Source organism: Rousettus aegyptiacus, unplaced genomic scaffold, assembly GCF_014176215.1.
Source record: "Rousettus aegyptiacus isolate mRouAeg1 unplaced genomic scaffold, mRouAeg1.p scaffold_m13_p_16, whole genome shotgun sequence".
Taxonomy (NCBI): domain Eukaryota; kingdom Metazoa; phylum Chordata; class Mammalia; order Chiroptera; family Pteropodidae; genus Rousettus; species Rousettus aegyptiacus.
In genome coordinates, this window is record NW_023416291.1 from 135,191 (window position 1) to 147,305 (window position 12,115).

Genomic DNA, 12,115 nt, shown 5'->3' on the forward strand with positions numbered 1-12,115 from the left:
TAGGGGCGAAGGCGGAGGGGCCGCGGCGACTTCCTCCAACGGCAGAGTCCGCGAGCCACGGGGGTTAGGGGTGGGGCGTCGCGTCACCTCCACCTCTTCCAGCGTCTTTGTATCCTTAAGAAGCGCCCCCCAAGATCTACCGCCGTCTTTGACAGTCAGCGGCCTCCGGCGTTCGACAGCTCAGAGCGGGTCTGAATAAAGGAGCCGCGAGCAGGGAGCGCGACCCCGGCGGAGCAGTCAGGACGCCGGCTCCCGCCCCGGGAGCGCGCCGGGGCGCGGAGGGGCGGGGGCCCGCAGCGGAGCCCCAGGCCTGGCGCGCGGGGACGCGGCCCTACACGCAGTCCCTGACCACCGGGCGGCGGGGCGCGCAGCGGCGCTTGTCGGAGGCGGCGGGCGGCCACAGGTCCCCGTCCGACCCCGCGGGGCTGGCGGGGGAGAAGGCGCAGCTGCAGGGGGACGTGGAGGAGGACGGCGCGGGGCTGTCGCCGCAGCTCCAGGTGGACGCGGGCGACGGGCTGTTGCCCACGCTGCCCAGCGCGCCGCCCGGGCTCAGTCCCACGGCCTCGCGGCGCAGCGGCCCGGGCAGGCCCCCGGCGCCGCAGTGGTCGGCCAGGCGCAGGGTCTCAGTGAGCGCCCAGATGTAGTTGTGCGCGAAGCGCAGCGTCTCGATCTTGGTGAGCTTGGCGTCCTCCGGGAAGGTGGGCAGCACGTCGCGCAGCGCGTCCAGCGCCGCGTTCAGGTTGTGCATGCGGTTGCGCTCGCGGTTGTTGGCCTTCAGCCGGCGCGTCCTCTTGATGCGCTGCGCGGTCTCCGCCGTCTTGGCGCCGCGGGAAGCGGCCCGCGCCCGGGAGGGGCGCCGCCGGCACTCGGCCACCAGGCCCAGCAGCCGCGCCCCCGGCCCGGCCGCGCGCCGACGCGCCCCGCCGGGTACGCGCGGCTCCTCGTCCTCGTCGGCGCTGGACGACGGCGTGGTCAGCACATCCTCGTCCCCCTTCGCCTCCGAGGCCTCGGACTGGACGAACATCCTAGCGGAGAGCAGGGAGGGAGGAGACCGAACGCGGCGTCATCGGGCCGCGCTCCAGCGCGCGCCCGGAGGAGCCCAGCTGGGGGGATGGGGGGCTCCCCGCCGCCAGCCCGCCGGTTCCGCGTCCGCCCGGGAGGGGACTGCCGTTCTCCCGACAGAAGCGAGCGCGAGCCAAGGGCGTTGGGGCGCGTCCGCGGACTGCGGGAAGGGCGCTCCGGCCCGGAGCCGCGGCGCGGACCCTTACCTGGCTCGCGCTCCTTCCGCGCGGTCCCTGCGTGCGCGGGCGCTGCGTGTCCGTCTGTCACTCAGCCCCCGCCGGCGGCTCCGGCACGCGACCCCCAGGCACCGCAGTTAAAGCGAAGCTGCTTGTGGTTCAGTGGCTGCGTGTCTGGCACACGACCCTCCTTAAAACTCCTTATATACCCCGCGGGAAACAATCGGGCCTGCCCCCGGGCCCCGCGCCCCCGGCCCCGCCGCCCCCCGCCGGCGCCTCCCGGGCTCCTCCTTTTCAGCGCGCGCTCATCGCTCATCCGCTCCCTGCCCCCAGCCCGGGCTGCCAGCGGTCCTCCCCTCCCCCCTTCATCTAATCAGCAGAAAACGGTTCTAAAGCCGCTGCCGGCGCGCGGGCCGCGGTTCGGGCCGCTGCGCGCGGTGATTGGAGGCTCGCGCTCGGCTGGAGCGTGCCGCTAATTTATTAATGAATGGAGGTCGCGAGGCGCAGCTGGCCAATCCGGGCGCCCGGGACCCCGGGAGGCCTAGCGAGCCACGCGCCCCGGAGCCCGCTCCCTTTCAGCAGCTCACCAGGGGCCGGGGCGCCGGGGGCGGCGGGGGACCGGACGATCGCCCCGCGCTGCTCGGCCGCGAGCTCCCGGCCTCGGGGCCTGGAACCCGGGACGCAGGCAGCTCTGGTGCTGCGGGGCAGCGCTCGGCTATGGCCCCTGGGAGCCGCCCCGCACAGTAAATGGGTTTAAACGCATCCATTCGGTTCGAGGACGAAGGGGGCGTGGGTGGCGGGCAGTGGGCGCGCGCTGGGCGAGCGTGGTGGGTCCCAGACCGACGCCGCAGGGTGGGGGACAGGACGTCGCAGGATTGCGGAGGGGGCTCGCCGAGGAAACACCGAGAGGGGCACGCGGCAGGAACTTTGAGGACGTGTGACACGCGGGCTCTGGGCCCTGGCGCGGCTCTTCTTTGTCGCGGTCGCCCAGACAGGCGGCAGGGCGGGCCAGCACGCGGGCCTCCTGCGCGGGCGGCAGCGAGCCGAGCCAGGGTGCCGCCAACTCGCTGTCCCCCAGCGCAGGGGCCGCGCTGACATCTCCATGACCTCTGCCCTGCGCTAGGGGCGTTGTGGGGACATGGGGCCAGGTCCTCTTGATTCTCCCGGCTGTTCTGTAGGAAAAAAGAGGTCAAGGGCTACGGGCTTCGGAGGAACCTTGCTCCGAATTGCCCGTCCGCCTCCCTCTCGGCTCCTCCCCGTGCTCACGCCCACACTCCCGTCCACGTGGCAAAGCCAGCAGCCCCAGGAGAGTGCTGGGCCCAGCACAGACGAGCGCCGGCCGGTGGACCCGGACCCCAGCAGCTCGAGGGGCAGTCCCTGGAGATGCCTTGTGCAAATTAAGCTGAAGCGAGGCGCATTTGGCGTTAGTTGCTGAAAAGTGGCAAGAAAGAGTGTTGTCTGTGGTCTCTGTCTCTTCCGGTTTGCAGGGATTGAAAACAAGTTGCAAAACCAGAAGGGAGATGAAAGTGCTTGTTGGGGGATCTGCAGGGTTCTGCAGGGAGGGACCGAGCAGGACCAGAAGGCACAAAGTAAAGAAAATGGAAGAATCCCCTGCAAGAGACTTTACCCCAGGCAGCTCTCCGACATTCACACTCTCGTCTGTCTTGAGATCGTTTGAAAACTGCCACGGTTTTCCTCGCCGGTCGATATTTGTGTTTTGCATCTCACCCCTGCCCCCCCCCCCCGCCTTTAAAAGCAAATTCCCTAAATTTGAAACCATTTTTTCCCCCAGTTCCTGCGAATGTTTTCAGAACACCTTGAATCATTTCTTAGAAGTGCAGATATCTAACATGAAGAGACAGGCCTAGCCTCTCTGCCACTCCTCTGCATCATGCGCCTGCCAAAGCAGAACGTCGAAGAAGAGTTAGATGGAGCGAAGGGCGTGCCAGTAGTGAGCCGCCAGAGTGCTCACCTCGGGCACATGTACACACCGACATTATTCTACAGGCCATGGTCACTGGTACCAAACAAACAAGTAAATACGTTTTACAGTTCCTCTAAGATAAAACCCTCCAAGGTGTAGGCTAGCCGAGTAAAGATGGAAGGAACAATGGGAAAGTGGGACAGATGCAGGATTTCTGTGTTAGTTTGCATGAAACTGCGAATGAGAAAGCTAGAGATTAAGGCTCAGTGCTACCGAAACACAATGGAGTTATTTAATTGGTTGTATCTGGGTGTGCAAACCCCCCCCCAGTTTTTATGTTCTCCCAAGATTTTGTTTTCACGATGCACTAAAAGGAACATGTGTTCCTTTGTTAAACTCCAACCTTCTATACTGTCTATGAGAACGAAGATAATAATGTATATTTAACTGTATCCTGTGCAGATATTTAGTAGTAGTAAAATATTATTGGGATAAATTTCTGATTCTGGAAGTATCTTTCAAAAGGACAAAGTATGCCAAGAAATTTAAGGTTGTGTACATATTCAAATATTGACATAAGCCAATCTCTATGTACATATAAAGATGTGAAGTTTATAGAATTTTATATTTAAAACAAGGACATGCAGTGCTGTGTGTGCGATTACTGCAAACATCATTTTTTATCATGAATATGATTCTGAGAATTTTGGTTGCGTGTATTGCAGCTTTCGAGAGAAACATCACTCTTGATAACACTTCTGGAAATATTTCCTGCTATGAAGAATATTTTTTTTGAAAGAAAAGAAACACCAAGAACCATCTAACAACACTAATGCAGCCCAGAAGCCGACCAGTCACACTCTGGCAGAATCCTATTTGTTCAGCATTTTGCTGGTTTTGCTGAGAGAAAGCGATTTCGGTTTGTACTCAGATGTGCGAGGACGTGACCGATGCCAACGTCTTTAGCTGGACGCTCTAGCACTCTTTTAAGTTAGATAAACTCAAGAGGCACTTGTGTGGTCTGAAAGATCACCCAGATGAAACGAGGCTGAGATGTCCGCGAGGGGGGAAGGGCGAGTGAATAGCATCAGTGAGGGTGGTGACCAGGGCGCTGCTGTCCACTGCGTGAACTGTCCCAAAGGGTCAAGCTGTTCATCTCCAGCCCCTTTCACTGTGCAATCCTACTTTAAGAGAACAAAAGCTCAAAGCAGGCAGTTATCAAGAAATGGGAACACAGTGATTTAAACTCATCCCCTAGCCTTAGAAAGGAAGGGGGCCGGGTGCCTGTCGCGGGGAAGGGGGAGGGGTGGGACCTTTAGAAAGTCTTTGTTGCTTATAAGCAGCTTGAACTTTGAGATGACCCCAAAGCCCTAAAGTTTAGGGTAGGTGTTGCTGTGGGGCCATGGGCTACATCCCATCCACACTTCGACCTCACAAGTGGCCGAAGAGGACAATGGTCCCTGGGCCAGACGCCGGCTGCTGCGGAATGGGGCGCCTTTCCCAGGAGCACCAGCCTCCGACTTTCCAAGCACAGTAGCAGCCCCGCCCAGAAGGCTGGGATCAGGACCCAGCCGTATGGAGGCGCCCCATCGCCGATCGCGAGGCAGGGGCGCCTTGAGGGGCGGACTGGGCGTGAGCTCGCAGGCCAGGCAGGGGCAGCCCGCCCCCTGGACCCTGCAGGGTCCCTGCACCACCCTGGCCTTCCCCGCAGGTCCCGTCTGGGAGGAGTGGGGCCAAGTGCTGCGCCTTCTTCCTGGGGTTCTGGCCGTGGGGCGGGTCCTCCTGGCACAGAGCCCTGTCACCCCCCTACCCCTGTCCCCAAGCCTGCACAGTGCACTTGGGTGACTCCAGCAAACAGGGCACTACCCTTGGTGACGATGACAACATCTGAGCGGCCTTCCTGGCAGGAGCTGGAGGCCCCTTCCATCTGCGACCAGCTCCCCAACCCCCATTCTTTCCTGGGAAGGAAAGAAGTCGCCGCAGGACATTTGGCCACAGCCCCACTGCTCTCGCTCTCCGCTCTCCGATTGTCCCCTCCGGGGAGGGGAGGGCAGTGGCGCTGGAATCGCGGCTGGGGCCACCAGCGAGAGGAGCCCTCTGTGCCGCAAAAAGGAACCCTGGCTGTGCAGGGGCCGGCGCGGGGCAGCGAGCACTGATCGCAGACGGGACACAAACGCGGCCACCGCGCCGCGCCTGAGTCAGAAAGTCTCGCGGGCGCTGGGATGGTAATCCCCGCGTAATCCTTCCTTTGCGTGTAGGGACAGCGCCGCCACAAGAGCTGTTTTGTTATTTATATTGGCGTTTAATAAAACTCAGCCCCTGCTGAATAGGCTGCCCACTCTCCGATGGTAATTAATTCCCCATTTCAGTGACCCAATTGTCCCGGGACACAGCGCTGTCCCCTTTGTGTGGCGCAGCCCTCGTGCACCAACAGCGATGAAAACGCCTTCTTTTGATGTCATTCAAGGCGCCTGGCTTGTCCTTTCCTAGACTTCAAGGACCCTTTCTTCCTCCGCTTCATGAAAAGCAGCGCGCAGAGCTGGCGGCCCCTGCGGGATTAGCGGGCTGTGCGGGACTCTGGCGGGGAGCGGAGTCTGGGGCACAGGACTCCGAGGCGGTGACCCTGAGGGCCACCGTCCCCACTCGGAAAGGCCCAAACACTGCGTCCTCTTCCGGACATAAACGCACCATTTCCAATTTCTAATGTAAGCGAGCATGAGGCTGGCAGGCGAGCTGGACGTGAGCAGAGCAAGCTGTGTCATCGGTGCCTTGGGGACAGGCTCCGGGGTTACGGTGACCCAGTCACGCAGTCCTCTTCCTCCACCCACGCCGCCCCTGATGAGCGCCGTGTGCCCAGCACGCGCCGCCCCGGGGACAGCCCCGCGCGGCAGCCGCCACCCCGGCCCGCCCCCGGGCCTGGCGTGCAGACGGGCAGTGAGCGGGCAGCAAGGGCAGGCGGTGGGCGGCGTCGCGCAGGGCGCGTCCACGCTTCACGCGCCGAGGCGTTCGGGGTCGACCCCCCTATTTACTCCTCCTTTCATTCCCCCGAGTATTTCTCCGCCTGTGTTGGCCTTCGCTTCAGTCAGAGTGACGACGCAGCAGCTGAGCCATGTGACGCCGGGCTGCACTTGTGCCCCCTGGTCTAAGGCGGCCTGAGCCCAGGAAGGAGGCCAACCTCCCGTCCGGGGGCAGACCCCAGCTCCGAAGGCTTTTCCACGCCGTGCGCGGGCACTTGCTCCTCACCCGCCAGAGGCACTGTCCGGATTCCCTCTCAGGCTGCCTGTCGCCAGTCTGGGGTTTTCATTCTCTTCCTGAGCAGCGTCTGACGCCCGTTTTGGCAATTCCGCAGGTGCGCCAGATGCGCCGTGAGCTGCAAAGTGCGGGCCGCCTTCCGCCCCACCGCCTGGATCTGGACTGGGCGATTTCTATGTCCACTCCCCGCCCCGCCCCATTTTCATCTCTTTCCTGATTGAGTCCTTCACTTTGTCAGACAAACTGTGCTCCCAGCGTCAGGTACCTGAGGACCTGGACTCCGCCCTTGCTGCCTTGCCGAGACTCTGGAAGCCCCCTGTCTGCCAAGGGGGGCCGCCTGATGCCTGAACTAGGGCTGCCACAAACAACCACATGTCGTGCAGCCTTGAAGATATTTTTGGATCTATGATGTTTTTAATTGTGATTTTCTTGGTATGATTCCCGTTTGTGGAGAATACGCATGTCCGAGTGACGCAGGAAGCTGAAACCACACATCCGGGAAAGAAAACTATTCAGAGCTTATCTTTTTTGCCAGTGGATAGCTGTAATCTAAATTTTCTGTTTTTGCGTTTCCCAAGTAAATTCTGGAACATGTATAATCAGAAGTTATTACTTTACAAACACCGGCCCCCTATCTGCTGGAGCCCTCATCAGAGATGCACGGTCCAGCTCAGAGGCCTCTGCTGGGCGAGGGGTGGTGTGCAGCACAGACCTCAGCACCAAACGCTGGGGCCCAGGAGCCAGACGTCTGGGTGGACACAGGCCACTGCCACAAAAACAAACATTTAAAAACTGTCCTTGAGTATTGCTGTACTGGACAAAAAACAGTCAAAGCTAATTTTGAAAGTTTCACTTCTGTTGAATCAGAATTCCTGGGGATGGACAGAGAGCAAAGTGCCTCCAGGCTACGACTTTCTAGTTCTGGTTAATCAAGTCTGCTTTTCCCAAAGGCGAGATCACATTTTAGGGGTCTGATGGTTTCTAAAGAAAGCTCTTTTCCCAGTGCCTCGAAGTGAGATGTCCCCTTACTTAATAACGCTTGCTGGCAGGAGAGTCTTTGTGTCTAATCTCTCTTAAACGTGTTTCCTCTTGACCCGTCCTCAGCACTGATTAAAAACTTTCCTCCCCTTTCATTCTGTGCCCCACAACATAGCGTGTAAAGCTTCTATTTAGAAAGCAATCAGGACTGAGAACATGTTTAATTCTGAGTTTTGCTTTTGGGGTTCTGGTTTTCTCTGTGGGCAGAGCCACCTTTACACTGGAGGAGGGGGTGGCCAGCTCACTATGCATTTGTGCAGCACCAACCTCAACCTGAAACTGGGTTGTGTCATTGTCCGAGCATGAGACCCCGCAAAGAGGAGAAAGGAAGGGATTTGCAAGAGGATAACGGCATGCTTCTCAGCAAATTCTCTTTTTTCTCCAGGGTTTTTATCTTTGAGGATTTGAGAATTCATTTTCTCTTGAAGAAAAAGAAGTGATCTCACAGTGCGATACCGAGCAGAAAAATCAAGGGATATTTTCACGGTAGAAATAAAAAATAAAACTTTATGACAATATTGACCCAAATCTGAACTCCTGTAAATGTCCTAAATAGAACATCACTTTCCTCATCCTTTTAAAAAACTTCCCGGCTAGAGAGACTCTAACGTGTCACAGTTTTACACTTTGGTCCATGACCCACGGGGGGGAGGGGGGAGCAATGGTACCGGCCTGGGTAAGGCTAATTTCTGTGTATATGGGTATTGGTTTATACAACTCCATTTGTTGAAAAGACTCTCCTCTCTCTATTAAATTTTCCTTGCATCTTTCTTAAAAATAAACTGTCCTCACTTGGGAGGGTTTACTTCTGAATTCCTTGCTCTGCACGACTCTCTAGAATATGGGGGGTGGGTACTGGGGGGGGTAAGCATCACGTTGAAATGTGTCAGAATAGCCTGCCCTGGGGCAAAGCAGCCGACCAGAGCCCGCGGGCGCCTCCCGGACACGGAGCAGCGCACTGCGGCCTCCTGCCCCACCGCCCCGGCCGGGAACGCGGGCACACGCGGCGCGCCCCGGCCGCCCCCGCACCGCGGGGCCGCCACCCCGCACGCCGGTCCCGCTGCCCGGGGACCGCCGCGGGCCGCCGACGCACCGGGACAGGCCTGGAGGCGCAGCGGGCCGGGCGCCGGCGCGGCGGGGGCCTTACTGCCGCCAAACCAGGGTGTTCAACGACAGCGGCCGCGTGGGCGAACGGCCAGCTCGCTCACGCAGCACGTCGGCCCGGAAACCGAGTCTCCCACGCCGGCGTCCAGACGCGGCTGCCCCCGGACCGCTGTGTGTCAGCGTCGCCTGGTACCGCGCCCTGTGTCCCGCGATGCCCATATACGGAGGGGAGGCCCTTATTACCGTCTCCGTGCGGGGCGCGCGGCACCTGAGAGCGGTCCCGGCGCGCAGGACGCCACCGGCCGCGCGCCCCGCACGTGCGCCCGCTGTGCTGCCCGCAGCCCGGCCCGGTCCCCGCGGTGCTGGCCGCCACCTCGCACCCGAGCTGACCTCACGGCCGGGCTTGCTCGCGGTTCCCGCAGAAGCGCACAGCGCAGGCGCAGGCCGCCGCACGCCCTCTCCGCAGCAGCCTGCCCAGGCCTCTGCGTCCCGGGGACCTGTAGCTTGTCCTGGGGGGTGGGGGTGCGACCGGTTCCCCTGTGCTCCACGCCCACGCCCACGCCCACAAAGCGAGCCAGCTGCGCAACCCCGCCCGGAAGCCTGCACCGCCTGCACCCAACACACGGCCGGGGCCACGCTCGGCTCTGCTCCATGAAGCCACAAACCCACCAGCACTGGGCCAAGTAAATCAACAAACCCCAAGGTTTTGTTTTAAAGAAGCATCAGGCACCCTAAACCTCGCCTGGGGAAGCTGCCCACGAGTTCTTTGACCGGATGTCGAGCGCTTTCTCATTTCACACACACACAGTCATTTCCTGTAGCATCAGGACCAGAGCTGCACGATGAGAAAGTAGCGTAGTAAGGAAAACTAATGATTAAGAGACTATCAGAAGAGCTTTAAAACACCAACCGAACCAGTGCTTCGGGATGAAAGGAACTCTGAGGCTGGCAGAGAAATCCGAGTTGTAGTTTTCCTCTACTGTATAATCCGGCCATGCTAATACAAACCCAAAACACAGCTCGGACTGCAAATACATTTCACTCATGGCTAATTTCAAAGCAGGCACTTCAAATCAGCATTGAGCTAATGCTTTTAGAACAGTTATTTAATTTTCAGGGTCCAATATCTGTCAAGAAAATCACCAATTTCCATGTAACTCTTATTTAATATAAAATGATTGAGTTAGTACAAAGCTATTTCACAGCTGTCTTTAAATTTAACATAGTCAAGAACATGCAGCATCTGGGGTTTGCTTTGGCATCTACAAATCAAATACTCTTTTTGTTCAAGTATTAAAAACTATAAAAGTTATATTATGAAGTGTCAAGCTGGGCTCCATAATCTCAGGTTTGAAATTGTGATTTTTCACATGTCACTCCAGTACTGAAAGGTTACATTCAGGATAGGGTTTGGCTGCAGAGCAGGAAACATGGATGGTACTTTAACCAACTTTTGATAATAAAAGGATCACCAGCTTAGCTATTAGTACATTTTTGTTAACAGTTTTTCTTGCAATAAGAAGCAAACTGGATCTTCCAGTAGCAAACACAGACCTTCAAAGAAAAGCCAACAATCCCATTTCTCAGGTAAAACATATTTACCAGGAAGGTACAGACTGTTCACATAAACCACAGTTAATAAACATTTACATGACAAATTAGCCACGGTGAATTATGGGGAGGTGAGTCGGCTGGGCTGGGTCTGGGCGGACGGTAGGGTCGGGGTTTGCCGTTCGCCTCGCAGTAAACCCCCTGGCCCAACAGCGCAGGCGCCACCGGCTGACCGGCTCCCGCAGATCGCGCGGGGCTCCCCTGCCTGGACCAGTTCCTGAAGGACAGGCCGACACACTACTTAGGTTTTCCGACCCTTGGCTTCATCATTTACAAAACGGGGAAAAAGCCCTCCTCCCTAGAGATTGAGATGCTGCGAAAGAATCTGGTGAAAACTTAATACGGACGCCCTGTACGGGAAACGCAGCTGGCGGGCAGATTTAATGCCTGGACATTCTGCCCGATCTGAATGCGATGCACAAACTGAAAGACCGTTTCCACAAACAAAAACTCAGAGGCCCTGCCTATCTAATTCTATCATTTACTGAACACACCTTTTAACATAATTGCTGTCTACAAATAGATACGTGATAGTTCTAGCTGTAAAGCTGGCTTGTTACTTTTAGCGTAAACTGTGGGAAATTCTCGTATATGTTGATTGAATGGGATACTCCTAAAAAATTAGTTTGTGTCTCTCCAACCTTGGAATTTGAGCTAAAAAAGATAAAGCAGGTGTTAGTCTGGATTTTGGGGATTTTTTTTTATATCAGGTGCTGTTATGGCCTTTTTCTTCTTGAAAATAGAAATAAGGGCCATACGAATACGCAGGGTTCAGATACTATGTTTTTGCTCAAAATACATTATGGACCAAAGGCAGCGCTACAGCGTTCAGCACTGCCCGATCGGAAGAATGTTTCGATCCATTACGCTACTCTTTACGAAAGTCAGCAGCCCCCTGGCGCCCCTGCCAGGTCTCAGGAGGAAACCGGCGACAGCCTTGGGGAGAAGGGCCGCTCGGCTGTGCTGACGTCACATCTTGGGACGCGAACGCACCGCGAGGGCATGATAGCAAGTGAAGTAAGTCAGAAGGACAAGTGCCGCGTGGCCGCGCTTGCACGTGGCATCTGAAACGAAAGCCACAGGCTGGTGGCTCCCAGAGGCTCGGGCGGGGGAAGTGGGTGCAGGGGGCCAAAAGGTGCTGATAAAAAAAACCCTGAGTGTTAGCTTATCGAAAGAGAAAACAGATTTTGCCTTCGAGAAGGAAAAAATAGGCGGCACAGCATAAAATAGAAAAGAAGTGAGGTGTGTCATAGGAGCAGCCGCCCCTCAGCAGCAGCACTGCTGCCGGTCTCTGAACGGCTCCGACGGCCCGCCGGTGCCCGCCGGGGCCCAGACGAGAACGCTGCCGGAGGAACGGGGGGTCCCTCTAGAGATTCCAGTGTGTCCCGTCTAAAAGGTAGCCACAGTCTCTGTCACGTCAAGATAGCCATGCAGACGTGTGAGGTAACTGTTCGACAGCCCAGCTGGCCTGCTGGCAGGCCGCGGACTGCGAGGGAAAGGGCAGCAGGCTGAGGAGGTGACGGGTGGGTCGCCTGGGACCCGCTGGAAACGGCCGGGCGTGCCCTGCAAAATCAGACTGTCACTGCTGCTCAGGTGGGAGACACCGGCTGGACACCGACCGGCGCCGGGCAGCCACGCTGCCAGGTGCGGTGCCGGGCCCACCTTCGACCCGGGACACCTGGCAACGTCTGGGGACGTTCCCGATGTCACAACCGGTGGGGAACACAACTGGCCTCTGGCGGGCAGAGGCCAGAGGTGCCGCTACGTGTCCTGCGGCCAGGGCCACCCAGTGCCAGGAGCCAGCGCTGAAAGCCCAGCCCTGCAGGGTCACACTGCTCGTCAAGTCGCAGAAGTCACAGTCCTCGAAAGCTGAGCAGATCGGAAGCGGTGGGAACGGTGGGGGGGGCCAGGGCAGCGCGACCACGGGGTGGGACTGGCCTTCGAGCGC

General features: G+C 58.1%; 2 protein-coding genes across 9 annotated transcripts in view; both read right to left on the minus strand.

Annotated features, from left to right (window-relative positions):
• Nucleotides 1-331: 331 nt before the first annotated feature.
• Nucleotides 332-1,024, minus strand: NEUROG2 (neurogenin 2). Its single transcript, XM_036233392.1, has one exon. The coding sequence runs from the start codon at nucleotides 1,022-1,024 to the stop codon at nucleotides 332-334; it is 693 nt and encodes a 230-aa protein (XP_036089285.1).
• Nucleotides 1,025-2,342: 1,318 nt separating this feature from the next.
• Nucleotides 2,343-12,115, minus strand: part of ZGRF1 (zinc finger GRF-type containing 1) — a 50,969-nt gene continuing 41,196 nt past the window's right edge. For 6 of the 8 annotated variants that reach the window (XM_036233386.1, XM_036233385.1, XM_036233383.1 and 3 more), the window contains exon 27: nucleotides 6,395-6,895. In XM_036233386.1, coding sequence (XP_036089279.1) covers nucleotides 6,672-6,895 — 224 coding nt within the window. In that variant the 3' untranslated portion in view covers nucleotides 6,395-6,671. Of the gene's footprint in view, nucleotides 2,411-6,394; nucleotides 6,896-7,112; nucleotides 7,181-12,115 lie in introns of those variants that run through there. The other 2 variants (XM_036233389.1, XM_036233388.1) reach the window with 2 other exon arrangements.